This window comes from Anguilla anguilla, chromosome 11 (assembly GCF_013347855.1).
Source record: "Anguilla anguilla isolate fAngAng1 chromosome 11, fAngAng1.pri, whole genome shotgun sequence".
Lineage (NCBI taxonomy): Eukaryota > Metazoa > Chordata > Actinopteri > Anguilliformes > Anguillidae > Anguilla > Anguilla anguilla.
In genome coordinates, this window is record NC_049211.1 from 11,967,190 (window position 1) to 11,992,016 (window position 24,827).

General features: G+C 50.5%; 1 protein-coding gene across 6 annotated transcripts in view; it reads left to right on the forward strand.

The window, feature by feature from the left end:
- Window positions 1–24,827, forward strand: part of kcnab2b (potassium voltage-gated channel, shaker-related subfamily, beta member 2 b) — a 110,480-nt gene that overhangs the window by 63,139 nt on the left and 22,514 nt on the right. For 5 of the 6 annotated variants that reach the window (XM_035381546.1, XM_035381550.1, XM_035381548.1 and 2 more), the window contains 3 exons: window positions 22,894–22,937; window positions 23,165–23,202; window positions 23,689–23,768. In XM_035381546.1, coding sequence (XP_035237437.1) covers window positions 22,894–22,937; window positions 23,165–23,202; window positions 23,689–23,768 — 162 coding nt within the window. Of the gene's footprint in view, window positions 1–5,067; window positions 5,610–22,893; window positions 22,938–23,164; window positions 23,203–23,688; window positions 23,769–24,827 lie in introns of those variants that run through there. The other variant, XM_035381545.1, reaches the window with a different exon arrangement.

Sequence of the window (24,827 nt, forward strand, 5' to 3'; positions counted from 1 at the left end):
TGTTTATTACTGTGTCCTCGCCATAGCTTCCCTTACATATCTTATATATATTTCACACCGCTAGGACTGTACAGGAGTGGCTCAGATAGACTATTGTACCTCAGTCAGGTGACAGTGCCTCACTTTTGAAATCAAATGCACTGTCTCCTGGCTACAAGCCTTCTTTTTTATTGTTACCACCACCGTAGGACCATCCGTACTCTTAGTGATAGGAAGTTAGAAGAAATTAAAGCAACCAGACGTCAGTGTTTTTTTTGTAGGTATACAGTGTATTTCCATATGTACGAAGAGTACAGTTAAAAATAACTTTGGTAAAATTATAAATAGACAGTACGTGATTTGTATATATAGACATATCCTGTAGATTCTTAATATGTAAATGTTGTTATTAAAAATGCTCACTCGTGCTAATTACAGGTGTGCATGTTAATTCATTAGTAAAGTAGGCTGTTGCTCTCTGCGTTTAACCTGCTGCTCATGGCTCTGTTCTCTTGCCATGCTGGAGCAGTTAGCACTCGCACCCAGCCTGGCTTTGACTCGCTTTCCCACAATTCCCTTTTGTTAGCAGGGAGTCATGTACTGTGAGTCAGGCTGGCCTCACAGGTGGGTAATGGAGGAGTGGTCATGTGCTTGCTGTGTTAGGCGACACACCCGGGGGGGTGGAGGGGTTTTGGGGTGGACTCCCGCTGCGTTAATGCCCTCTGACTCGGTGCTAATCAGCGCCGCCGTCGGCTCGCTGCACGACTCCGCCACTCAATTCACTTTAAATCTCCTTCACTGGCCCCCGTCTGCAGCGCCGGCCCACTCCAGCCGAGAACTCCGTCTGATTGGACGAGTTCGGTCACACGCACACACACATGTATACACACGCATACACACACACACACGCACACACGGTTCTGCCTTTGTGCTTTCTTTTGGCAACACAATTGCCTATGCTCTGCTTTTACTCCAAATGTCCATTGATGATTCACAGTGGTCACAGTCACAGAGGTAGTGTTTGTGTGTGTGTGCGACAAACCCAAACACTCTCTCTCTCGCACACACACGCGCTGAAGGATTTGAACAGCCTGCATTAGCAGGCGTTGTATCCATTTTTCCAAACCCGTTTAGAGTGTGAAGACATAAGCCCTCACAATTCCTCTGTGTGTCGGAATGAAGCAGAATATAAATAGAAAAGAATAAAATAAAATAGATTTTAAAGACCTCTCACACACAAACACATAAATCACATATGCATGTACTGTAAAACTGTACTGCTGACTGAATGCTTCAGGGTGAGTGGGTGAGCTGAAGTTTGTCTTCCTCTTTCTCTCACTCACTCACTCACAGTATTTCTGTTTCTGAGTTTATGCTTCTCACTCACATACACAATCTCACATGCACACACACATGCACGCACACACACAGTCACACTCGCATACAGACACACATACACACTCACACACACACAGTCTCACATGCACGCACACACACGCAGGCACACGCACATAGAGACACACACACACATGCACACTTGTGTGAGAGTCATCTGTAGCTGAGCTGAAAGGGAAATTGTGTTTGAAAAAAATAAATAAATAAAACCATAACACGGAATAATCGTATTGGCTGTGTTTTTTTTCCTTTTGAGGTCTACACCAGCCTTCCCTATCAGAGACACTATCTGCTGTGCCTGCTCTGTCTCTGGGGGAAATAAATGGCACGGCGAGGATCTTAAGGGTGTCTTAATAAATCAACAACACATAATAAATTGGCATGTTTTTTGAAAGCGTTTCTCATCCCTCAATGCGAGTGTGACGGCTTGCTTTAGCATAATCGGCGTCATTTGCATAATGGTTTTTGTGTTGTGACCCGGCGTGTGGCAGCCCTTTGATTCCCGCGCTGACAGCTTCATATCTGGCGGCAGAGCAGAGCAGAGGAGAGGCGAGGACTGAGCGCGCTCAGTGAGAGGATGGCTGCGTGTCGATCTGGCTGAGCTGAGCTGCGGAACTCCGCCCGGCTCGCAGCCGCTCTGCCTGCACGGCGCTGGCAGAGACCGGCCCCTGCTGTACAGTGAGAGTGAGTGTGTGCGTGTGTGAGACTGTGTGTGTGTGCCTGTGTGTGTGCATTTGAGACTGTGTGTGTGTGCATGTTCGTGCATGTGCGCGCACTAGTGTGTGTGTGTGCCTGTGTGTGCTTGTGTGTGTGCACGTGCATGCCTGTGTGTCTTCAACAAGATCTTTTTTTAGTCCATTTGGGTTTTATTATAAAGGGCTTATGAGCTTAACATCTGTAAATCCTTGCAGGAACCAATGAACAAGGGTGTTGTTGCATTCATAATAGGTATTTAAGTAGTAGCGTTTTGGCTGCAGTGCCTGAAATCATCTGCTTTCTTTAATCACGCACTCTTTAAGCAATCAGAACAGGACGACACCATCTGGCAGGTTGTACGCAATACGCCATAGTTGTTATCGATACGTCATCTGTCGATAGCTCTCTCTGAAAATGTTTGTTTTGGGAGGATGAAAATGTGTCTTAGTAACACCTCAGACTACGGTGTGATTTGTAAAGGTGTCAGTGAGAATGACTGTGCGAGCTCCGTCAGACAGGTGAGGTTTCCCATAAATTAAAAAACCCAGGTGACATATGCAGTGCGTTCTGGGGCAGGCCCGTTACCTGTCCCACGCAGTGCGGGCGGGGTACGCGAGCGTGATAGGCCGACTCTAGCCTGTCGTATTGAGTGTCACACGCGGAGTTCATAAACACGGTGAACGGTTTTACAGGCTGTGCTTCCCCCCCACCGCCCGCCCCTGCCTGCTTTCATCTCCGGGAGGCTGCCGCACGTCTGAATTATCCGGATGCTTCCGTACAGCGAGACGCTGAACGACAGGGGCGTTCTGTTAACGCTCTGTAACACAGCGCTGTGCAGTGATGGGAGGGGTGTTTTTGTGCACTGGCATTGGGGGGGGGGGGTGCGACAGGTGTCCCGCGCTGGGTTACTGTTGCTCGCTGCCTGAGAGGGGGAGGAAGAGGAGGCTTTTTTGCCTCGTTGACATGACTTCCTCTCAGTCACGTCAGCTGGGAGCCTTACAGGGGCTTACAGTAAAACACTCCATGATCCTGACAGCAGCTTCCTGCTAAGCACACGCATGGAGAGTGTAGCTTCTCCTGAGATCTTCATTTTATAGTGGGGGGAGGGGGGGAGGTGGGGGGGGGGGGTAAGCTTAAGTACTTTTTCTCAATACTACTGTCTTTCCTTGATGAGACTAAGTCCAATGAAGGTGTCACCTCAGCTTAATTTTGATGGGGTTTTTTTTTTTTTTGACTTGCAACCGGAAATAGAAATATCCACAAGCAGGAACGGTTCACATGAATACATTTTGTGGACATTTAATCTCCCTTTGTGCTGATCCCTTGGCGTATGCAGAAGGGAGAAAGTCTCTATAACACGCCTTTCTCTGGTTACGTCTTCTATCGTCAGGACACAAGCGTGGCCTATTGATTAGAGGATGTTTGTCATGGAGATCACCTTCCACTGTAGCCCCAGGGTGACTTTGAAAAAATGACCAAATCCCCTGATCCTATGGGAGTCTGACTCAATAAACATGCAGGACATATTTAGTCTGAAAAACAACAAAGAAATCCTAAAATTGTCTTGTAATGTACTTACTCTGCAGTGATTACATGTACTCCTGATGCTGGATGATACTAGATTTCTTTTTCCGATTGTACCCCAGGATGTATACAACACCAGCACAAAAGTTTAATTGAACAAAGCGGTATAATCCGACATGTTTTCCCAAACTTTGACCCAAGTGTCCCCAAAACCTCTCCAAATTAGAATATATCTATAATTTTCTGTTTTGCTGAGCCAGTCAAAATGTGTCATTTTGCAGAGCTTCAGTGTACACAACTTGTTCATAATGGTTTCGTATTACACACAATAAATTCAGTTGGATTTTGGTAATATTACTACCATTGCTGTCGTATTAGCAGTTATTTGACTTTTTGCGGACCATTAAAAAGTTAACAAACCCAAAAAATTGCACAATCAGCAATTATATACTGCTAGTTGGCGTACACAATTGTGTTCATATTCTTAAATGGGCTGCTTTTTATTGGCTCTGTCCGCTTAGCCCCCGCCCACCCCCCTTTTGAATTCACTCCAGTAATAAAGCATCTGCTTTGCCTCACTGGTCGTGTGACTGACAAAGGAATGCAGGCGTATGGGGTGCAAGGTGAGCTCTCTGAAATACACGCCGTGTCTGGTGACAGCAGCTGCGGACGCAAGCGAAAGCGTTCCCCATTCCTGCAGTTACGCTCACCCTGCCTCCATCGCTCTCTTTCTCTCCCTGCCTCCCTCCCTCTCTCTCTCTCTCTCTCTCTCTCTCTATCGCATACGCACACACGCCGCCTCTATCTCGTGTGAGAGGCACGGGCATGTTCGTTTACTCTGGGGATGAGGAGGAGGGAAGCGTGCGTTTTCTGACCAATGTTAACGCTCGCTTTGGTGTACTGTAGAGAGGAACCTGAAGTCCCATCCGGACAGAAGCAGTTCGCTTCTTTCTCGTTCTCTGTCTTTCTCGCTGTTCTCTTTCTCTCATATGGCCATGTGAGCTGAGAGGCTGAATCTCTCTGGACAGAGGAGCAGAGAGACAGGAGAACAGGGCACCAGACAGGAGGAAAGAGGACCAGTGGAAGAGAGAGGCAAAAGTGAGGGATTCCCCTCAAAGAGGGAGCAGGACTGACAGACTGTCTGTCAGTCTGTCTCTCTCGCTCTCTCTCTCTTCCTCTCTCTCTCTCCCTCTGCTTCTCCCTCTCTCTCCACTTCCTGACCTCCGCCCTCTTGTCCCCTCCCTCTCCATCTCCCCTCCGTCTCTCAGCGCTCTCTCCTCAGGAATGCCTCCCTCCCCCTGGCGTCACAGAGAGCGCTCTGTGCTGTGGACGCCAGCCGAGAGGCAGCGCTCAGACTGTCAGGACTCTCTCTCTCTCTCTCTCTCAGCGCTCAAGCTCTGTGCGCCAGGAGTCTCTCTCTCTCTCTCTCTCTCTCTTTCTCTCTCTCTCTCTCTCTCCCTCTCTCTGCTCCGCTAGGCTCCTCCACGGCAAACGCATAGGGTCTCCCTCTCTCTCTCTCTCTCTCTCCCTCACATCCACGCTCTGCTTCACACGGCTCCTCCACTCCGTACGTGTTGGGTCTCTCTCTCTCACTTCTTCACACGGCTCCGTACGCGTAGGTTCGGTCTCTCCCCGTCTGCTCCACACGGCTCCTCCTGCTCCGCACGTGTAGAGACTCTCTGCCTCTCTGTGTCCGCACGTCTCCACCGCACCGCACGCGTTTGGGCTCTCTCTCTCTCTCTCTCCCTCTCCCCGCCGGATCGTGACTGTGCGCGCGCGTCGGCGCGGGGCCGACCTCGCGGCGGGATGCAGGTGTCGTTCGTGTGCACGGACCACCGGTCGGTGAGCCGCAGCACCGAGGACCGGCTCAACCGGCAGAACGCCAGCAGCCCCAGCCTGGGCACGCGCAGCAAGTTCCGGGCGGTGGCCATGGTGGCGCGCAGCCTGGGGCAGCTCTCCGTCCAGAACGCGCCCTCGTGCAGCGACCAGAGCATGCGCACCGGCATGAAGTACAGGTAGGCCGGAGAGCCGGGCGCAGCCTCTGCAGCCGCCCTGCGGGTCCTTCCGTTTAGAAGAGATGGTGAACTGTGGATGCATGCTGTGCGTGGATACTGTACGCACATGCAGATCTGAGTAGCGTGCCTGCAGTCTGTCTGTGGGGTACCTGGAGACTTGGTCAGGCCCCTTGTCCTCCTCCCTGTTTTTGTGGAGGTAACTCTTTGTCCCCCGCCCGTTCTCCCTCGCGTGTCGCCGTGGGGAACAGGACGCGAGCTGCTCGCTGGAAGCGCGCGCGTGTGTAATGTTCCAGCGCCTCGGCGCACTTTGGCGGCGTGGCACGGCGATGTGGAGGAGAACAGGCTGCTGATGGAGCTCGCCGAAGCGTTGCTTTGCTGTAGTCTCTGGGGCTGCCGTATTTCGGATGGCTGGGATTACTGCAGGATGGTAGTCAGAGAAAGCCCAGACTGTTAAGCCTAAGTCTTTTTCCCTGAGATTGGTACAGATCTTTTTTGTATCAGAGAGTCCAGACCAGAGCTTGCTCAAATATGCAATTTAAATGCTTCAATTATTTTGATGGCAGTAACATTGGATTTCTGCATTTGCCTGAGAATATTACTGCAACATTTGCTGCAACCAAAATCTACAACTGTGTATTGGAGGAATTTTCATATGAATATTGCTGAACATAGATAGTTAACACTCTGTTATCTGCAGGAATTCTACTCAAATCTGAGGGGTTAGAGTATTTAAATCAACTATTCTGGTTATGGGCATATCGTGATTGTACAGTAAGTATTTTAGGTTGGAAAGCGATCATAACCTTTGTCGTACCTTCTATTCAATTATTAAGTGCATTATGACTTAACTCAGTGTCCATTGGCAATTGTGTGTATTTAAAGAATAAAAAAGGCACAATCGTGTCTTCTGTGTCTTTTAACCGTAGTTCAGTTTGCCCTGCAGCTTTTCTGTCTAAATGCGAGAGAGGAAAAATTTAGATTATTGCAGAAAGGAGACCCTGACTAAAACAGCCGGAAAGAATCCTTGGAGGCCAGCACATGATATGAGCTGGCATTGAGCAGCCTGTCTGTCCGAATCTGTCAAAACTCAGTTTCTGGAATATTTAATAGTCGCGCACTCTTTAATCGGTGTGGAGACTTTTGTTTGTATTTGTTGTATCAGTATGCATGCTGAAACATTTAATTATGAATCCCAGTTTCTGCTTTGTGATTCTTCTGTGAAGCTCCTGAGTTTGTTTCTTAAATAATCTTGAGGTCCCCCTGAACCTGCCGCTGGGTTTTGACTCCCTGCTCAGGGAGGGATGCACTCAAATTATTTGGGGGTTTTCAGTAATTGCTTTATAAACCTTTCCCGTGTCATGCTTTTATCTGGCAGTGCTGTTCGAACACATCATAGCACATGAAAGCTTCCTGGCCTCTATGTGGGTCCATGCCCTGTGATACACTGTGTCTCTGTGCTGTGCTACTCTGTGCTATGATACACTGTGTCTGTGTGCTGTGATACACTGCATCCATGCACTGTCCTACACTGTGTGGGTCTGTGCACTATGATACACTGTGTCTATGCGCAGTGCTACACTGTGTGGGTCTGTGCGCTGCGATAAACTGTGTCGATGCGCTGTGCTACTCTGTGTCTATGTGCTGTGATACACTGTGTCCATGCGCTGTGCTACACTGTGTGGGTCTATGCGCTGTGATACACTGTGTCTGTGCGCTGTGCGACACTGTGTCTATGCGCTGTGATACACTGTGTCGATGCGCTGTGCTACACTGCGTATTCTTCTCGCCTCTCAGTCTGACACCTGACTCAACACCTGCTTAACGGCGCTAGCATGCGCAGCCGAGCTGGACCCACGGGCACTTTTCCTCTCTGTGTAATTAACACTGCGCTCTGAGTCACGGCTGGTCCGTCCCTGCTGACGGTAGTGCCTGTTACTGAAGGCCGTCTGCTTGTTGCAGAGGGTCCCCACAGAAAAATTCCACTAAACAGGACTGACCATAGAAGGAAAGAACAGGCAAATGAGATTCTAACATTGTCAAAATTGGATATATTTAGGCTGGAGAGCAGACTCCCTGTTTTCTTTCAGAACGCACAAATTCTTCCATGTGAACCATTTTCTCTCCAGCACTGTAAATATTACCAGGTATATTATATAATATCAGACCGTGTTCTGCAGCTGCAGATCAAAATTAGGCTTCGTTTGGTTCATTGAAGTTTGCTCGTGTAATCAAGGAGAAGAACATAAATCACAAACAGAAGCTGTTGGAACACGCTGACTTGTTTGTGGTTGATATGAGAAATACCTGTGATGCGTTTCTCCTAATGAAGGCAAACGAGATGAGAGCATGCAGGGGTTAACACTGATATTTCAGGCCCAGTCAGCATGATATACAACTGTTGTTTAACTGCACTACCCATATATAGCTGGGGAACCAATAATACTGCAGTTGTAATGATACAGGACTTTATTTGAATTTATTAACTGTAACTGTTTGGTATCCCAGTATTCAATACCAAAGACATTCCAGTATCTGTGAAAAGTCATATGTGATATGCTTTTACAAATATTCCTGCAGTAGACCATTTCCCCTTTGAGTGTTCACAAGCACGTGCATTTGTTAATAAATTGTGCCTATGCGTAATCCTTGCATAATTATCCCCCAGCAACATTTTCAAATTTAAAAAAAGGAAGCGTGCATATGTGATTTTTTTAAATGGAATTTAAAAACTCAAAATGGTGCAGACCCTTTTGTAACTAGGTTATCTGGAATTTGAATTTGGTGGCAGACCCTTTACCTTAAATAAATATATAGAAACCCTTAAAAAACCACGAGCTTCAGTTAAGAGTGCACAGTGGAGTGACTGAAATGTCACATTCTAAATGATGGCTCTAGGCTTTAAACTGTGACTGAAGAAAAGTGGACATTTTATCCCCGATCGCCTTTCCTCCCTCTAAATGCCTCTCTGGCATCAAAAAACGTCACGGTCCTGTCAGAATTATCCAGAGGCATCAAACGGGGAACGTGCCTCTCACCCCTCCCTGAACCCTCTGCTGCTCTCGCTCGACTGTTTTCGCTTCCTCCTGGGGGGGGAAGGGGGGGGGGGGGGGGGTTAAAATGTTTCTTGTGCACCGTGAAGGGTATGATTACGGTGATGATGACAGTCTTAATCAAACCTGTGCCACTTATGCAAATGCAATCTTGGCTTTTAAATGGACTGACACGAGCCTCAGTATTAATGAAATTAGCTCGGTGGGCTAATAGCTAGCAGATAAATTATGGCGGTGACATGAGTGTGGCTGCCCGGGCCTCGCTGCTGACAGACAGGATCTCTGTCGTAGCGCTGAGAGCCGCGTCCGGGCGGCTCCCTCTCCCTAGCGCTGAGAGCCATTCCTGGCAGCTCCCTCTCCATAGCGCTGTCGGGCCCTGGAGCACCATCGCTGCTCGGTACAGAGGACAAAACCGATGTGCCGTGAAATTTTGTCACTGGGGTTACGGAGCTGTGTTGTCCTTATGGTGAGGGGGGGATGGCTGTCCTCTGTGGAGTTTTGAGTTCTCTCTGCTCTGGGGTTTGTGGAGCAGTGCTGTCCTTACATTGTGGAGGGACCGCTGTGCCCTGTGTGGTTTTGGACTCTCTCTGCTCTGGGGTTGGGCGGGGGGCGGTCACGGGGTCAGGGCAGAAAGGCCTTCCTGGGGGTGCGGGGCTGTGTGAGACCCTGTGACATCACTGCAGTTTCCCTCAGCCGCCTCCCAAAGTGTGCTCTGCATATCTACACTTCGGTTCTGTGTTGTGTAAGTTTGGTCCACTAATGATGTGGTCTTCTGGTCTAGTATTTTTGTTGAAGAAATGTGCAGGCCCAGCACAGCAGTTTAAAAAAAAAAAGCATGGTAGGACAGTGGTTTATTTCATTTATTTATAGTCACAAAATGACCGCAAAGCGTTCTTAATTACTGTCACTTATGTGTCCAAATAGGAGCTCCATGTATCATTAAGTGGTAGTTGATTAAAATGTGATTACTGCTCTGATCTCTGGGATGGTTTATATTGGTTCTCCTCAGGATCAGTTGAAGCACAGGATTGTGGGAGACGTCCTCCACATGGACTGACCTTTAAAACCAACATGTGTCTGCCCTCGTCTGTATTATCTGCCTGAAACAGAATGATGCTCTGAGACAGCGCATTGAATTTAATGTGTGTGTGTGTGTGTGTGTGTGTGTGTGTGTGAGAGAGAGAGAGGGAGAGCCCCTGGGCCTGAGCAGGAGGGGGGGAGGCAGACTGGGCTCATTGCCCCTCTTGTCAGTGTGAATCTCTCAAACGAGCAGGGGGTACATGAGGAGCAGGGGGAACAGGAGCAGCATGAGGAGTGGGGGGGGGGGAGCAGGAGCAGCAGGGGGAACAGGAGGAGCAGGAGGAACAGGGGGAACAGCTGGAAGAGCAGGCGGAAAAGCTGGAGCAGAAGGGGGAACAGGAGGAGCAGTGGGATCAGGAGCACCAGGAGGAACAGGAAGAGCAGAACGAGCAGTGTAAACAGATTTTACTGTGCACTACCTTTCCTCTTGGTTTCCCTGCACGGCTCAACCTGCCTAAAACTAAAAGCATCCTGCGATTGAGAGCTGGGCACCTTGTACTTGATGTTCTAAAGCAGCAGCCGCTAAAGATGTTAGTTAGGCTCCTGATGCTTACAGAACCGGTCATATTAGAGTACACTGTCAGTATAGGCGAGGAGGCTGATCTCCCTTATTGCTAGTCAATGCTGATCAGTCTTTTACATGTAAATCCAGCCCAGTGCCGTCTGTCAGTGTGGTGCTGTTCCTGGCCAGCTGTACCGTTCCTCCTCCAGAGTGCTGCACAGTTGGCTGAGTGCTGTGCTGATAGTATTTAGTGCTCTTATCTAAAGTGCTGTTTCACGGTGAGAGCCCTAAATGCATTCCTTTAATACAGTGTTAACATGTTGAGAGCTGTGCTATGATGTGCTGTGCTGTGTTGTGCTGTGCTATGCTATGTTGTAGGCTACTTGCAATGCAGTATGTCATGGGTTATCAATCTGGAGGCATGACTTCTGAGATCCCAGTGTTGTGAAGCGGCATGCTAAATATAGCCGTGCAGCCGTACTATGACACATATTATGAGACAATTCAACCAATGAGACAAGCTCAGTTTTCATCATTGTCCTGCATGCGTTGGGTTAATGTACACTTTAGGTTTTCTCCCGTACAGGATGAATGGGTTATGGGATGTATGTGTACATTTCTGTGTTCCAGAGTGCACCAGCGCTCATTATGCGATTACTGATAAGTGACCGGGCACAATGCAGCAGAAGCCAGTGTGTGTGATTGACAGCCCAGCAAGCTCATAAGAGTTCTGTAATAATCAATTAGCACAAAAAAGAGGAAAAGAGAAAAAAAAAAAACAGAGCATTGAATCTACACAATTAACTAATAAAAGGCGAGTGCAGGTTTCCATGCGTTTAGCGGCCTGTGTGTGTCTTCCCTGACTCACATTCCCGAAGGCAGTCATTTGTGAGAGACGCATAATTTACAGGGCGAGATCTGAGATGTTGATTTTTATGTCGTGTATAGATCATAAGATGGACAAAACCACCCAAATTTGATTCAAGATGCAGACTGTGGTCAGTCACACGTCTTAGTCATAAACATTAGCCCCATCTGAAGGTCGTTGGAGCGGAAATCGTTATCTTGCGGACCGGCTGCGGAATTGGACTGCCGTATGGAGTATTGACATAAAGAGCAAGCGCTGGATTGGGTGATGATTCTTACAGCACCTCTTTACTGAGGCGTGCTGCGCTTCTGCTTGCGCGCTATTTCATTTCCTTTATGTGACACCTGCCAACAGGAAGGGCCTCCGTCTTTACATACGGGGAGTATTTAGAGTAAATGTACAGCTGAGCGGGTTTGTGTGTGTTTGCGCATTTCTGAGCGGTTTCCCGTGTTTGTGGTTTAATGCTCCAGAGGCCTGGCTGAAATGATGCTGAGGCAGGCCAGAGAGGGAAACCGCATCCAGTTGGAAGTGATCTCATGCGCCGCTCCCTGCTCTGGGGGGGGGGGGGTAAGGGGGCGGGGTGGGGATGGGGGGGGGGGGGTAAGGGGGTGGGGCGGGGTGGGGATGGGGGGGGGGTAAGGGGGTGGGGTGGGGATGGGGGGAGGGTTACCACCACAGGTTGCAAATAGTGCTGTCTGTGCACAGTCAGAAAGGCGTGACGACCTCATGGCAGGATCCAATTCCGCTGACCGCGCCGAAAGCCAGCGAATCCATGGGGATCACAGAGATGATGCTGAACGCCTTCCTTTTGTTGGGGGGTGGGAGGGCGGTTCAGGGGGGATTTTAATTGCCCCTCCTCCCTCCACTGGACAGAGCATTTGAAAGCGAGAATATTAAGTGTTGAGATTTACGGTAGCTGGCATGATGTGGACTGAAGCAAGCTGATTGGTCGTAGCTGGAGTGGGAGGAGCCACCCCCTCTTGGCAGGAGTCAGGGTCACCTGAATGCTCCCACGGAATCTTAAAAGCCCAGGAGGAAGTACTTCTTTAAAAGCACAGGAGTACAAACACTTCTTTACAAAATACACGATTGCTGGCTGCTGAATGTACAGTATGTCTACACGGGTGTACACCACCCAATCCCCAAAAAGTGGGCCATTCTTTGTTCTCCAGTTTTTAATTGTTTCTGTTCCAGGTCTAAACCTATTGTTTCTGCAACTGACCATTTTAATTCGACTGCCATAGTCGGTCCCCCCAAAATTACCTTTCAGTTAATAATTGAAGGCGTGTTGTCTCCTGCTTTGAGTCAGAAGAACACATATGACATTACACCTGGTTGGGAAGATGCATTATTATTTAGTCTTGACTGGCTTTGTGAGATATTTCTAGCCTCTGTTGTCGTGCTTAAAATAGTTCATCCATCTGGCTGCTTTTCCGACATGTAGCCTATAAGATGCGCTTAGAATCCTGTGGATTTTCCTCTGAATTACCGCTGACTCGTCTGTACCTTGGGGAGGGGTGGCGGGGCCCTCTATTGCACCACAGCATGTCCCATTTACCATGTACCCACCCCCCTCTGGGGATCCTGTGCCCAGAATTCAGTGCTGCCTGAGAGTTAACCACCTCCTGCCCTCCTGACTGCTCAGCCCCTGGTATGGGAACTAGTGTGTGGGTGTGTAAGTTTGGGTGGAGGAATGTAGGACTCCAGAGGTGATACTGTAACATAAAAGCGCTCTGCTACTACAGTAACAGCTGTAACTGCTGTATGGCCAGGGCTGCCTTTAAGTTTTTAGGGCCCCTCTAAAAAATTTTGATGTGGGCCCCTCTCCCCCATTTGCATAATAGGAGTGACGGTTAGAGCGTGTGAGTGAAAGGGTGTGGCGAGGAGGGAGCTGAAGGGGTGTGAGCGCTGAATCAGGGCTCTGCAGCGCTCCCATTTTAGTGTGAAGACTGATGTGTCCTAACTGGAAAAATAGTTTAGGAGCGCATCTGCTAATTGGGATGCATTAGCGCTCCTAAATATTTCAGTTTAGGAGCACATGTGCGCCTTGGGGAAAAAAATGTTAGCGTAGAGCCCCGTGAGTTTGTCTCAGTGGTCACAAGGCAGCACTGCTATGACAGAGAGAGAGAGAGAGGGAGGGAGAGAGAGGGAGAGGGGGGGGGGGAGGGGGGGGGGGGGGGGGTGAGTCCCCCAAGGTGCACGCACGTACTGTAAGCCCCCGGCCTCTCGTCGCAGAACAAAGGGGAGGAAGCGGGAAATGGCGGGATGAGCGATGCTCTGTTGGGTTCAGTATTGATTCCCCCGCGCGCTGGCGGAGGGTACAGTCCGGAGTAATGGCCTCTCGCGCTGATAAATGAGCGGTGTCAGCTAGCGTGGCTTTGACCCACTTGGTCTTACAGTGAGGAAAGCCCTGCTCATTTAGCCACGGCTTGTTTCGCAGCTGTCGTTGGACTTGATGTCAGGAACCTCACCAGTCACCTTGTGACATTATGGATGCTCCCAACCTGATTTAGCTCTGAAATGAGATCTAAGATTATGAATGAATAAAGGCATTTAACTTCTTTTATAAGTAGTTTGTTTTTCATTAATCATTCAATACTAAGAAGTGGCAGAGCATCAGGCAGCAAATGTAAATGAATATTTTTTATTTTAATCACAACGTTAAAGATTAATAAGGGCGGGTCATTTTGGTTTATGATTAAGCAGCAGAGACTGGATTTCACAGCCTGCATTGTTAATGGTTTCTGAACTGTGCATGTGTCCATGTGACGGTGTGTATGTGTGCGCATGCGCATGTGTGTGTGTGCAGGCGCTTTGATGTGACTTAACGTCGTCTCTAAATGACGGTGCCTGGTGTGTTGCTGTGTAAGCTCTGGCCGTTGCTTTGCTCGGTTGTTTGAGCAGGAGAGCAGGATTCACTGCAGGAGCCTCCGTGCTCAGTCACTCTTCATCCCCCATGACTCACAGTGTACTGTAACATGTATTAATAAATCTGTTATCCGGAGCGCAGCACTTACTGTACTGTGCTGCATCAGGAGCCCGGAACATTCCGCTGCTCTGGGTGCTGCAGCCTCTGAGGAAACAAAATTCAAAAATTTGGTGGGAAAGGCTTTGATTTTGGGACTCTCGGTCCCTGGGTAGCTTTTGCTGTGGTGCTTTGCAGCTAATCTCCAGAAACATGTTCGCACTCCCCACCGGGGGTCTGTTACATAAGCCTACACTCTCATCCCAGGATACCAACGGCCAGGGAAACACTGACCCATCACAGACCCGATTCAGCACCCTCCAGCTCGCCTCGTACCAAAAGCCCAACCCCCTGGCGTTAGACCCCGCCTACTTTTAGAACCCTGAGCCCCTCTCTGCAGCTCTGTGCCACTCCTGTGTGAGCCCCTGTTCACTCACGGTCATGCTCTTGCTCTTGCATTAGTAAATTAGAGGAAGCTTAAAAATTGACTTCAGACTCAGTGTATTTTTTTGTGTGTTTGTGCCTAGGCATGCATTTGTGTGTGTATGTGTGTATGCTTGTGTATGCATGTGCGTTTGTGGGTGTGCATGTGTACGTGTGTGCGTTTCTGTGCGTGAGAGTGTGTGTCTGTGTGTTGATGTGTGTGCATACGCGCATGTGTGTGTATTTGTCTGTGTGTGCACGTGCACGTGTGTGTGTGTGTGTGTATACATGTACACATGTACATATACTTTGTTTTATTGTTGCCTTCTGTAAAGCACTTTGAGATCATCTCTGTATGATGAAAAGCGCTATATAAATAAAATGTATTATTATTATTATTATTATTATTATTATTATTATTATTATTATTATTATTGTTATTACATGTACGTTTGTGTGTGCATGTGTACAATATGTGTGTACTAGTTGGATATGTGTGTGTGCGTGAATGTGTACGTGTGCATTTCTGCGCGTGTGTGTGTTTGTATGTTCGCTGATGCTGCCGTTACGCGTGTTCAGTACTGTATTTCTGCTGAAGCGTTGAGCACAGTCAGTCCTGCTTTCAGAGTCTGAGTCAGTGGGTGCAGTGTGTGGGCTTGAGTGTCTGCGCTGTGCATATTCAAGGGTGTGAGGGGGTGTGTGCTGGCCTCTCTTCAAGCCCTGGGACACAAATAGTTGCATTTCACTTCTTTTTAAAAATCTCTTAAACTGCAATATCAAAATTATTTGAGAGAAGTTTGCACACTGTTTCACTCACTAGTGCATGCAGTTGGCATGTACACATGTTACAGACTAAAGCCTGTGCAGTACATACACAGTTGGCAGAGTAGACGTTGGCATCCTGGCCAAGTTCCCACACGGTTTAATGAGTTAACTAACGCCCGCCCTCTCCGTTGGGCATTCACGTGAAGATGTCTGCCGTGCGTCTCTCTGTGCAGTGCTGTGCACTGCTGTCTGTTGCTCTTCCTCAGCGTGACACGCGCTGAGGTTCGAGAGCACGTGGTGGGGAATCGTTTAATTGAGACAGATGCTTGCTGACACCGAGATTAGAAAACCCACCAGCTCACCAGCCCCATCTGCTTGGAGACTCTACCTGTTTGTTTACTTCGCTTGCTCTGAACTGTTCTTTTGGCGAAGCTGTTGTCTGCATAAATATATGTGTATTAATGCTGTGAAGGAATAAACAGAGTGTGCACTGTTGTGGCGGTTGGGGGGGGGGGGCACAGAATGCTACCTGCATATACAGTGGATTCAGCATGTATGCCATCTGGAACCGGCATATGGTTTCCCCTTTCTGAGATTTGGGAATATTCTTTGTGTTTATTGCTGCTTTATATCAAAGTTTTAGAAGAGTGAGCAAACTGAAGAACAAAAAGAAAGAGTGTTTGTAGTCTACCAAAAAAATACGGTCTTTAGCAAATACTTCAGGAGAAGCCGGCATCTTTTGATAGCGGAAAAGCACTGACGAGGGCTGGACTCAGCGCTGCAGACACACGGGCGTGGGAGGCTCTGGTGAGTGTGGTGTGGCGGTCTCCGGGCTCTGGGGGGGACGGGGTCAGCGTATCGGGAGGTAACCCGCGACGGAGCTCCCTCCGAGAGGAAGGCTCCATATGCGAGTCCTGGAAGCTTCTTCTCCCAGGGCCTGTCAGACGTCCATTAGCAAATGGCAGGCATTAGCGGAACAGACAGGGCCCCTTCCGACAGGCTGCCCTCAGAGACCGCCCGGCTAAAAACAGCTCTAAACACGCGGCCTGCGCCAGTCTCCGCTCTCCGTCTGTCTGACGCTCGCTCGCACGCTGCGTGTTGACCTACGCTTTGCTGTGCCTCCCATTGCATACGGGCCAGATCTCAGATGTGGGAGATCGGCTGCAGACAGCGCGCAGATACGCTCTTATTGTTCTCTGGAAAGTGATGCGCGTCTGAATATTAAGTTTCCTCCGTGGTGTCGTCTGAATGCAGGCTGATTAGCCGCGTCTCTGAAATGAAAGCTCGAACCACGCACTCACTGTACAGAATGATGGAAATGCGTGTGCAAAGATCTTATAAACCCCAGACCCTAAGCAATCACACATACAGATGGACATCTCAGTTTTCCTTCGAATAGGAATTTTATTTTTTGGCTGTTTGACTTTTCAAAGTCGCATGCAGTAACTTATTGGTGTAGACAGGTCAAATAAATGGAATTCTCCAGCAGCTAAAAGTTACTGTTTCCTTTGTTAGGAACTACAGAATTGGTGGAAAGTTTCACTTCTTTACTATTTCCCTCACTGAAAATTAAATTCGTTTTTTTTTTATGTGGTTGTCCTTTGCACCTCAAATTTCAGAGCCTGTACTGGGCAGGGGCCACAGTTCATAGGCAGAGCATCACATAGGCCCCAGTTACACAGAGCCCTGGCACACAGGCTCCTGGTACACAGACCTCTGGGCGTGCCAGCCAGTCAGACTGGTCGGACCCCGTGGCGGTATGTGGCGTGATGGCGCTATGAATCGGCTCGGGAGGGTAGGAACTGGGCGGGTGAGAGAGCGGCGTGTTTATTCTGTGGGAGAATATGCAGCTTTGCTGATAGATAAGTGTGGGCATCGCGATGATGCAGTCTGACATCGTCTGTAACTCCCACAATTAGCCTTTAGCCCGGATCCCGCCTGAACCGGCTTTCAGGGTATGGAGCTAATAACAGGATTTCAGCCGCCAATTACACGTATTCCTATTGAAGCGGTTAGACAAGCGTGGCGTGGCGTGGAAGGCCTTTGTGTTTGCATTGTTGGTAATGACCGTGCTCAGTACGCGGATGCAGTGCAGCGCGGGCATCGACACCTCCTCGCCCTCCCGTAGCGCATTGGCGGCAGCCGTGCACAACCCGGCAGAGACGTATGTGGGGGGGCGGGGGGGAGTTGGTGGGTGGTGGTGGTGGGGGGGGGGGGTGCTGGGAGCTCGCGTTTGCGCAGACTGCGACGCAGGGCGAGCCGTCGCTTTGGCCTCTGACCAGCGAGCGAACCGCTCCCCGTTGAGGAATCGAGCCGTTAAACTGGCGCGGCGGATTTTTGGGCTCTCCCACGCGCGTGACGAAGCGCCGCTGAGGCCTGACGGCAGAGATTTGAAATTGCGATCCGAAGCGGAAAAGCGGAGACGGTCTCCCGCGAACGGGAAAGCTGTTAATGAGGCCTGTTAACGAGCGGGGCGTGAGCGCTCTGGAGAGCTGGCGAAACTGGCGGATCGCGGCGCTGTTACTGCGCATCAGAACGACAGAGAGGCAATGCCCATAATGTTCATGAAGCCTTGCTAAAATTTGACCCCTGACCTTAACGCCTCCATGACTGCCCCTGAATCAAGTCAGCTACTGCAGCAGTTATATGGTGTGTGATTTGATTCTGGAAGTCAAACTGGGTGGTGCACAGGTGGTTTTTACAGAGGGTGTTTCTAAGAGTGACCCTTCCTGCACATGAAGCCATAGGTGTGATGCAGTGCAGGTTTAGTGTTTTTAAGTTTGTTTTGCTTTTATTTTTTCATGATTAATTAAGCGCCCCCCGGGCAAAACCTTGGGGGTGCTGACTAAAGAAGCATGTGCCTGGTGGGGGAGCGGGTCGGTTTGGGGCTACCTGAAATGGGATCACCACCAGGGGGGGAAGGAAATGGCCTCGCTGTTCATCTCAGATTCCCCCGCCCACTCTCTCACACACACACACCACCCTTGGTCACGGTCTGGGACCTGTTGAGAGAGGCACTCCAGAGCAACGGACACCCAATACCCCCACCCCACCCCGGCCAGTCACCGTCCCGTCCCATCTGCACACTTCCCAGAACAATGCTGCCCGAAAGCAGGCTGGCCTTTGGGAAAGCCTCTTCTCCGCAGTCAGCTGATGGCTGCTGTCTCTGGACACCTCTCACATCATCCATTAGCTTCAGCATTAGGGCTGCCATTAAGGGCTGGCTGCAGCCATCTATTTCTGTGTGGAAAGAGATGAAAGAGAATGTAATGGCGTGTCAGTCTGCCAGTGTAAACATGTTTCAGTGTGCATGCGAGTGTGTGTGTCCGTGTGAGCCTGTGTGAATGTGTGTGTGTGTGTGTGTGTGTGTGTGTGCCAGTGTGATTACGTGTGTGTTTGTGTGTGATGTGTTTGCATCTGCCTGTGTGTGTGTGTGTGTGTGTGTGTGTGTGCATGTGGGTGCGTGTATGTGTAATCTGTATGTATGTGGGTGCGTGTGCTTCTGGGATCGTGTGTGTGCGTGCATGTGTGTATATGTGCATGTGTGCATGTGCATGTGGGAGCGTGTGTATGTGCGTGTGTGCACGTCGGAGCATGTGTGTGTACTGTACGTGTGTGTGTGCATGTGGGAGCGTGTGTGTATGTGCATGTGGGAGCGTGTGTATGTGCATGTGTGCACGTCGGAGCATGTGTGTGTACTGTATGTGCGTGTGTGCATGTGCATGTGGGAGCGTATGTGTGTAATGTGTGTATACGTGTGTGTGTGTGTGCATGTGGGAGCGTGTGTATGTGCATGTGTGCACGTCGGAGCATGTGTGTGTACTGTATGTGTGTGTGTGCATGTGCATGTGGGAGCGTATGTGTGTAATGTGTGTATACGTGTGTGTGTGTGTGCATGTGGGAGCGTGTGTATGTGCATGTGTGCACGTCGGAGCATGTGTGTGTACTGTATGTGTGTGTGTGCATGTGCATGTGGGAGCGTGTGTGTGTAATGTGTGTATACGTGTGTGTGCATGTGCATGTGGGAGCGTGTGTGTGTATGTGCATGTGGAATCGTGTGTATGTGCATGTGTGCATGTCGGAGCATGTGTGTGTACTGTATGTGCGTGTGTGCATGTGCATGTGGGAGCGTGTGTGTGTAATGTGTGTATACGTGTGTGTGCATGTGCATGTGGGAGCGTGTGTGTGTATGTGCATGTGGAATCGTGTGTATGTGCATGTGTGCATGTCGGAGCATGTGTGTGTACTGTATGTGCGTGTGTGTATGTGCGTGTGGGAGCGTGTGGTTTTAAGCCTCTGTAAGGCAGTAAAGCAGCTCAGTGTGAGAGGCTGTAGGTGTTGGACTCTTGGGTTTAGTCGATGTTGCATAAACACTGATTCAGTGGAGCAGGGAAGGCTGCACTCATAAAGGTTTCTGTGACTCAACCTGGATGAGCTCTGTACGTGAGCACGTTTACACGCACCTGTGTGAGCATGTGTTTGTTTATACGTGTGTGTGTGTGTGTGTGTGTGTATGCGTGCATGTGAATGTGAGGTACCCCTTTCTGCCCTGGCACTGCTACTGCTGAGGTACCCTCTCTGCCCTGGCACAGCTGAGGTACCCGCTCTGCCCTGGCACAGCTGAGGTACCCTCTCTGCCCTGGCACTGCTGAGTTACCCCTCTCTGCCCTGACACTGCTGAGGTACCCTTCTCTGCCCTGGCATAGCTGAGGTACCCTCTCTGCCCTGGCACAGCTGAGGTACCCTCTCTGCTCTGGCACTGCTGGGGTACCCCTCTCTGCCCTCTCTGCCCTGGCACTGCTGAGGTACCCCTCTCTGCCCTCTCTGCCCTGGCACTGCTGAGGTACCCCTCTCTGCCCTCTCTGCCCTGACACTGCTGAGGTACCCCTCTCTGCCCTGGCACTGCTGAGAGGGTGTTGGCGAAGGGTCAGTGCACGGACAGGGTTGGCACAGGAGCAAAGCCTACTGAGCCATCTGTCCATGCCGACCAGCTCCAGCTCAGAGTGAAGGGATCGGAGAAAGGGGGCCGTCTCCCCTCAGACGCAGGAAGTGAGAGGAAGAGAGAGGAAGAGAGGGAGAGAGAGAGAAAGAGAGGGAGATGGAGAGAGAGAGAGGGAGAGGGATGATGTGGCGTTGTACTTATAGTCCCTCCAGGGCTAGGTAATCGATTTGAGTCCAGTCAGCAGTCGCCACGGTTACAAGACATGGCCCCTCAGTTCTTCCATGTGGACCTTCTCCCTGTAACCCAATCCAGCCAGATGAGATACAGATTCATCAGAAGGCATTCAGTTTGATTGGATAAAGCGCTTGGCATGCCATTTTGAGGTCATGGACACATTACCTCAGGTCTTCTCTCAGGACCTCGCAGTCATCGCCTTTTCTTCCTGCGTATCTCCCTCGTCCTCCTGGAGGGCCGTTTTGTATCTGATTAATGGAAAATGACTTACTTTCTGAATGTATTACTCTCAAATAACTTTTGGCTGTAGCTCTGAGGTCTTTCATCCTGTCCCTTGGGCAGGGGAAATCCTAGCCGAGGCAATTAAAAAGCAGTTAAGTAGAAGATCATTGGCATGCACTGGCCTGAGTGAACTCCTTTTAACCTTGTCACCAGTGCTAATAGTCAGACGCACAAGAGTGTAGCCATGCACCTTTAAATAAAGGCTGGGGAGAGGCCTTATCTGGCTTGGCTGTTCAGACACGCTGCTTTGCTGATAATTGTGCTGGGCATTATTAATTGTGTTTCGCAGTCCGTCTGTGTGATGAACTTGGATTATTGCAACGACCTTAATGTGCAGCGGAGAGGAAGTTTTGCACGGTGATTGATGACGTACTCTGAACAGATTCTGGCGTACCCCAGAGTACCCTCCTCCAGAGCCCGGGGGACTTCTTCAGCTCCAATGCAGCGAAACATCGTTTTCACTTTCACTTAAGCCACTCTGACTTAATTCCACCTCCGCCACCCCCCACCTCCTACCCCTCCAGCCCCCGTTGAGATAAAGCTAAGTTCGTCCCACTACTACGGACGTGTGCACATGGCCCAGGCTCAGTGCTAAGCTGTATCTGCCATAGGGCCCAGCCTGCAGCTGTAAAGAGCACCTTTAACTGAGGAGCTGCTTGGTAACCTTCTAGAAGGCTTCGGACTTTTAAAGATGTCCTATTTCCCCCTCGTTTTAAATTCTGTAACATGGCACAGGTGCAACACAAATGTGTCCTCACACGCAGAGAGGCCACCGTCCCTGTGAGAGAGATGAAGGTGGTTGGAGCGGAGGGGATTATCTTTCAGTACCACACCACTCCCTCACAACACGCACTCCCACGCACGTGAGCACGGTTTGAACGAGGCCGCGTGGCGTACCACACACGCGTGTGTGAGAGTGCACGGATCGAGTGGGGCCGTACTGCACACACGTGTGTAAAAGCACGGTTCGAGCAAGGCTGCACTGCACGCACGTGTGAGAGGGCACGGGCGTGTCTTCTGCCTTTGCCCACCCCCGCTCGGCTCTGCCCGTCTCTGTGAGCCCAGAGGATGCAGGGACCGGGCAGCGGAGATGGCGACTGCGGCTACAACCGCGCGTTCCGTTTTAACCGCGACGCCTCGGCCGAGCCCCCTCATTCAGGAGCTCACCTCGGCCTCGTCCGCGTGAATCACCTTCTGAGGCCACGCGGCGAGGAGCACCAAGTCCATTTCATCTCTATTCATCTCACACGCGGGGTATAGAAAGAGAGCCCGCGGTATTGATTCCAGTTGTTTTCGCTTCCGAGGCGCTCGGCCGCCTTTTGTTGCACCTTTTACGTAAGGCGGCTCGCTCGGAACGTGTCGGAGGGCTTCTGGAGAGAACCTTGAAGCGCTGAGATTTCTATGGAGCGCATAATTCCGTTTAGAAATTAATTTCTGTCGTTTCAGGGTTAGCCGCAAATTGCCGCTCCGGGGGCACAATGGGGAGTGTGGGCGGGCTGTGGAACGGATCGCACAAAAGGGTTCCGATAGGAGGTTCAGTATCCTTGGCATCTCGGAGGTGTGTGGCGGTATCTGTAACCTTGGCTTTCGCTTTCCCATGAGCCCGCTCGCTCCGAAACAAAAGCCGCAGCCGAGCGCTGTGATTGGCTCCCGGGGGGCCTTGGCCGCGCTGTCTCCAAGCGGCGCTTCTTGGGCGTGCTGTGAGCTGGGCTGGTGATGTCGCTGAGCAGGGGCTGAGGAGCGAGCTCTCTCTATCTCTTGCCCTCCCCCCCCCCCCTCCCGGTGCAAGGTCTTACGGTCCTCCCGTACCACTCAAGCTCCAGCTCCCCGTCCCACAATGCAACTCCCTGTCGGCCCTGTGTCACAGATATGCTTCATGTTGCATTTGTTCTGGCTGAAGGGCTCTGGTCTCCCTCGCTGCTCGTATCTGTGCCCAGGAGCAGCTGGCAGCGTCCCTGGGCCTGTCACTCTGTGCTGACAGACAGGCTATCTGTCTGGCGGCTCTGCGGTCGGGAGCTGGAAGTCTTGTTGCTGACCTCAGGTTACTGCAGTATCTCTGTGTCCATCAGCCATTGCGGTGATCTTTGGCTTCCTTTACAGTCTGAGCGATACTGATGGTGCATCTTTGCAGTCTGGAGTGAAGCTGATGACTCTTATCTTGTCTTTTTGACAGAAACCTTGGGAAATCTGGATTGAGGGTTTCCTGTCTTGGACTGGGTGAGTGTGAATTAACCTATGAGGAGTAACGAGTTCATCCTGAGGCCCAACACCACCTACATCATTTCTCTCTCTCTCTCTCTCTCTCTGTTTCGCTCTTTGTAACATACACACGTACACACACTCACACACACGCACACACACGCCTCCATGAGCAACCTTGGCAGAGTTAGGAACCTTGCTTCTCACCAGGTCTGTGTGCTCTCTCCCGCTCTCTCTCTCTGCAGGAACATGGGTGACCTTCGGGGGTCAGATCACAGACGAGGTGGGGAATGCTCCTTTTCCTGATCTGCCTTCTTTTAAGAAAATAAAATGCATGATACACAGTATCTCACTTCCGTGTATTGTCACAGTATTTGTATTGACTTCTTCTGGCATTTCCATCACTGTGAAAAACGGAATTGGCCTAATAAGTAAGGAATGTTGAAATGAATAGAGTAGCTCAGTGGTGTTGAACTGGAGCTGATCTGTGTCAAAATAGGAACTGAAGCCGGATTTGCGTCAATACAGATATCAGTTTTGAAGTGAGAGTTTTAACCCAGGATGGGGCGCTCACTGTATTGTATCACTGAGCTCAACCTGTATTTATTCACTGTGTAAATTTCAATTATGTATAATGAAATCTCACTGCCCCTCTGCCTCCTCCTAACTCTTTCTCTGTATTATTCTGCTACTCTCCCTCTGATCCCCGATTCTCTCCCTCTTTGTGTCTCTGTTCCCCCCTCTCCCCCTCTCTCTCCCTCTCCCCCAGATGGCGGAGCAGCTGATGACTCTGGCGTATGAGAACGGGATCAATCTGTTTGACACGGCGGAGGTCTACGCTGCGGGGAAGTGAGTACTTTCAGGACTAAGATATAGAGCCGGCAGACCAGGCAGATGGAGTGAGGTCTTACCTCCTGAACACAAGCTGTTGAGCCTTACCTACTGAGTACAGATGCTCAGAGGGGTCTTACCTACTCAACCCCAGATCAGACCTGTGCCCGCACCAGCTATGATCTGGGGTAGGTGGGTTTGGGGGCCAAGGAGGAGTGGGGGGCGGCATGGGTAACTGGGCTCATTAAAAATTGTAAATAAACAAATCGGTGAGAAGGACAGTCTGTGGTGAACATAAAAGCGGGAGCTCAGCGCTTTTCCTCCCGCGCTGAGCAGCAGATGGCGGAGTTAGCTAGCGCCGCGCTGCCGCGGGCTACATGTGCGCAGGCCGCACCTTTAACGGGGGAGCACGCCGCAGCTGGATTCGTACGGACAGCAGTAATTCCACAGCGCTGTGGCTCCATTCTGTCACATCCGCTCTGGCTACGTCAGCCCTGAACGGGCAGGCTGTCTTCCTCCGTTTCCCTCAGACAGCGAGTGTCTCTGTGTTGTGTATCTCAGTGCTCAGGCGTTCTCTACCCCAGCAGTCAGCCAGGTTTCTGCCTATGGGTACTGCAGCTGTGCTGCAGGGCTTGGTGTTGGGTAGCAGGCGCTCCCAGGGTGACTGTGGGCGTGGGGTCCCCCTCGGCTGCGCTGACTGCATGACGGCCTGTCTCCTCGACTGCGCTGGCTGCGCTGACTGTGTGAAGGCCTGTCCGCTCGGCTGCGGTAGCTGCGCTGACTGCGTGAAGGCCTGTCCGCTCTGCCGCGCTGACTGTGTGAAGACCTGTCCGCTTGGCTGCGGTAGCTGCACTGACTGCGTGATGGCCTGTCCGCTCGGCTGCGCAGACAGCTGGAGCTCTGCAGCGGGGGCGGCTCTGTAAACACTTCAGCGCACATTAGCAGCCTCTGCTTCAGACATATCTAACACACAGGGCAGGGTCTGTCCTCTTCCCTTTCCCTTCTTTGCTCTTTCTTTCTCTCCTCTCCTCTCTCCACTCTGGTTTTCTCTCCTCTCCTCTCTGCTTTTCTGTCTCC